The sequence below is a fragment of the Arachis ipaensis genome, chromosome B04 (assembly GCF_000816755.2).
Source record: "Arachis ipaensis cultivar K30076 chromosome B04, Araip1.1, whole genome shotgun sequence".
Classification (NCBI taxonomy): domain Eukaryota; kingdom Viridiplantae; phylum Streptophyta; class Magnoliopsida; order Fabales; family Fabaceae; genus Arachis; species Arachis ipaensis.
Window position 1 is genome coordinate 11,847,578 of NC_029788.2, and position 3,809 is coordinate 11,851,386.

Consider the following 3,809-nt stretch of genomic DNA (forward strand, 5'->3'; position numbering starts at 1 on the left):
TTTTTTCATTTTAGTAATCTAACAATATACTTTTATTCTATACTTTTAAATATTAATGACTAATTGTTACAAAAAAACAATAAATTTTACTAATCCTCTAACATTTTGATGGTTCCTTGTGGTTACTATGTGGCGTATTCAATAAAAAAAATTTTATCTTTCTTTTTTTTTGTTTTTGATATTCAAGCCATTAGTATCTCAACTGTACTTAGTTAATTTTGGTGGATCCAACTCGAGCTAAATCAAGTGGCTAACGAGAATTCGGATTTAATAGTTAAGTTGTGCCTAAAGTTGAGCGAGTATAAATTGGTTATAAAATTTGAGTTTTATAAACATTTTTCTTTTAAAAAAAACAATTCAAAGAAAGTAAAATTCATCTTCTAATACAATAGTTCTACATAGTATCAGAAAACAATAATAATGCTAGTATCCTACAGTTCACAATCATGTCATAATCTTTACAAAAACATACCTCTTATATAACAAATATTTGGGAGGGAGGACGGAAATAAATGAATAAATAAAGGGAAGAAAAGAGGCTTCAAGAACAACTATAACCACATTTACATTCAAAACCTCAAGGCAGAGGTATATATAAGTATTAAATAACTATAACAAGTGTAGCCTATCCCACTATATCTGCGGTCAATTTGTCCAAAATTTTCATCCCATTTGGAGAAGCAATTACCACTGTACATCTGCATCACAAAATGAACACAAGAAACTCAATTTGTGTTTCCAAACATGCCAATTTCCTTGCTTATTTTAATTACTTTTCTTCTATGAAGAATACTAATAAAATCAATGTAATAACATTCTCAATCACATCATACAGTAATGCAAACAAAGATGTTGAACATGCTTGCATTCTTAACCAATTTTGATGAACATAGTGTGACATAGACTATAGAGTATTTGGATTCAACATTGTGGGGAAAAAACATTGCCTGAATCTAGAAACAAGATAAGGTTAAACAACAAAACATCATTCAACTAAGTATTTTGAGCTCAACAGACACTTGGCTCTATCGGATTCTTCCAATATATTCGTCATCTTATCTAGTTCAATCAGTTTCACTGTCAACCAATTGTCCAAAACTTCAAAGATTATAAAAGTTAAGATTAGAAAACTAACGGGATTTTAGATACGACCCCATGGTCGACAACACCATCCACAGTATCAAGGCGTTTTGCTACTTCAGCTGCAGGTATGATCACTAAGTCAGCTGAATAGACTCGTACGAATAACAAGGCTAGATTTTGAAAGAGGTAGGATAACTGTAAAACTTACCAAGGCTTGCAATTGGAGAAGTAAATATAAGATCAAGAACATTACATCCTTCTTTGGTGACTAGGGGGAAGTCACCTCCTAATGGACCTGCTTGTCCTATCGCCGGTCTTCTCCAAACCTTCAATTTGCAAAAAACAAAGAATAAATAGAACATCAGAATATACAGTTTTCATTATGAACGATAACTTTCTAAGATGCTAAGATAATGAGAAATTAAAAGAGGAGCATAAAAAACTGTGTTGATCAACTAAAAAGTAGAAACAAAGGGAGACGAATTCTGCTCCAAAGAGCTCTTCATGACAACATCACTTTTTAAGGTAAAAGCATCCATTCACACCTGAAATCATTAATCATAGTTTATAAATTTATATAAAGTGAATTGTTTGCTAACCTCGGCATCGCCCAGAAATATATCATCAATCTCTTCGGCGGTTGCCAGCCAGGTAGGCTACAAGGAAAAACTTGAATAGAAAAGGCAAATATATACAGGAAAAAAATATCGAAGCAAATAATTTGTATAGCTGCTTACAGAATGAATTAAAACTGGAATAGAACCTTCCAGTCCACCTTTGTACTGGTTTTCTTCAATAATGAACACAAGTTTATTGGCGGCATACAGTATGGACTGCACAAATGGGGGAGTCAATTATTGAAAATTGACATTCACAAATAAAATGTAGAACAAAGCGATATACATATACATATATATATATATATATTGCGTCTCACCTTCTCCTGCACTATGGATTCCTCACTTTGCAGTTTACGGCGCCCAATGATAGCAACAAGTGTCCCTTCTTCTATAGCATCAGCATCATCAAAGGCAAAATCAATCTACAATGGAGCAATTGCTAATGATTATGAACTAAGATTTCAAGTATTAGAGGAATAGAATGAAAAGAAGAAAAAAAATCCACTTTACTTTACACATTTCCACCTTTTACTTAAATTCAAGTTTCAGGCAACCAAGATCCTCTAAAACAAGAAACACTCAACATTAAAGGAAAATGTAGAAGATAATTATTTTTATGCACACTTGAGTACTGTCTTGGTAGGTATCCAATGGTATCCCAGACTTTGCTGCCTCGCTTGCACTTGCAACAGACCTGGAACAACCGATGCATTAAGGTTCAACGATTCATTGGTTCGATCGAAATTCCCATTGTATAAAGATATTTCCATGGCGGAAAGTGACCAAAATTCAAAATATGGCTAATTCAAATAACTAACATCATTGAAACAGCATAGTAATGACTGATAATATAAAAAAGGAAGGGAAGAAGAAATGTAAAGTGCCAAAGAGGAAGAACTCACATGGGAATCCCTACTATGTCCTTCAAATTACCGATACGAAGCTGGTGACCCAAATGCTGAATTGCCATACCAGAAGCATGACCAGACCCCAATCCTACAACCATTCCACTTTTCACATATGTGTCTACCTATCAAACAGCATATCTACAAAATCATTCATCTCCCAACAATATGGAAAATCATTATGCATAAAAAAGGAGTTTTAATCCCAACATAAGCCTAGTAACCCTAAAATCTGGACAACAAAAAGCTGCATACATTACAACACTAGGCATCAACAACAAAGAATGCAGTACTATATCAACTAATTCACAGAAAGCAACCCAACAAAAAGAGAAAGGATTTTTGACAAACATTGCTAAGTAAAACATGAAACTAGGGATTATGATAACAAAGCTAGTGAATTCTGAATTGGCATGCATGAAAAACCATACATTGATCACACAGAGTAAATTCCAAAGTTGCAAACTTTGAAAGCTGCAGAACTGGGAATTCAAGTTTCATAGGCATACAGTGTATTGAGCTGCTCGGAGAAGTGCGGAACTGTCATCGAGACAGGAACGAGTCACCATTCTTAGAAACTCGTGGGTGCTTCTTCTTCTTCTTCTTGTTAGAGGTGTTGAGGAATGAAGAGGAAGCTTTGTTGAGAAGGATGAAGATGATGAACAAGTTAAAGAAGCCATTTGATTCATGTTCAATTTCTCACACCCTTTTGCTGTTCATCGATTCATTCATCACACACTTTGTGGTTATTGCAGAGTGGATAAGGGATTCTGCAACGCAATTTCACCAATGAAATTTATATGTTTTCTCCTTATACAATTTAGTTTTTCTCACAAATAAAGCACTACCAAAAATTAAAAAAAAAATGTACTTTTTAATTAGATTCAAGGCTTCAAAGTTCAAAGAAAGTTTTAATAAGTAAGTTTATATGTGTTTCTAAAATTTTATTAAGACACAGAGACATTCTAGATGAGAATTTTTTGGGGAACACTTAATATACTTTACATTTACTTCAGTACTAAATATATTTTATATGATAAAACAAATATTTATTACAGAAAAAATATAATCACTTATGATTTATAAAGAAGAGTTTAATTTTGATGTACTTATAATGTAAAATATTTTATATAATTATATCTTTTTTTTTATGATTATTTATGCGGTCAATGTAAAAAGTGATTATTTTTGTTAATATGAT

The 3,809-nt window shown here is 32.6% G+C and overlaps 1 protein-coding gene across 4 annotated transcripts; it reads right to left on the reverse strand.

Annotated features, from left to right (window-relative positions):
* Window positions 356-3,477, reverse strand: LOC107638932 (probable ribose-5-phosphate isomerase 4, chloroplastic). Of its 4 annotated transcripts, none has more exons than XM_016342327.2 (9): window positions 3,118-3,477; window positions 2,606-2,699; window positions 2,328-2,397; window positions 2,021-2,125; window positions 1,821-1,916; window positions 1,683-1,739; window positions 1,292-1,409; window positions 1,136-1,202; window positions 356-698 (listed from the first exon to the last, which is right to left on the reverse strand). In XM_016342327.2, exons 2-9 carry the CDS (start codon window positions 2,671-2,673, stop codon window positions 626-628), a joined length of 654 nt encoding a protein of 217 aa, XP_016197813.1. In that variant the 5' UTR covers window positions 2,674-2,699; window positions 3,118-3,477; the 3' UTR covers window positions 356-625. The 4 variants fall into 4 exon arrangements, with proteins under 4 accessions (XP_016197813.1, XP_020976411.1, XP_016197812.1 ...); XM_021120752.1 differs by having other exon boundaries at window positions 2,606-2,733; window positions 3,040-3,477; XM_016342326.2 differs by having other exon boundaries at window positions 2,606-2,733; window positions 3,118-3,474.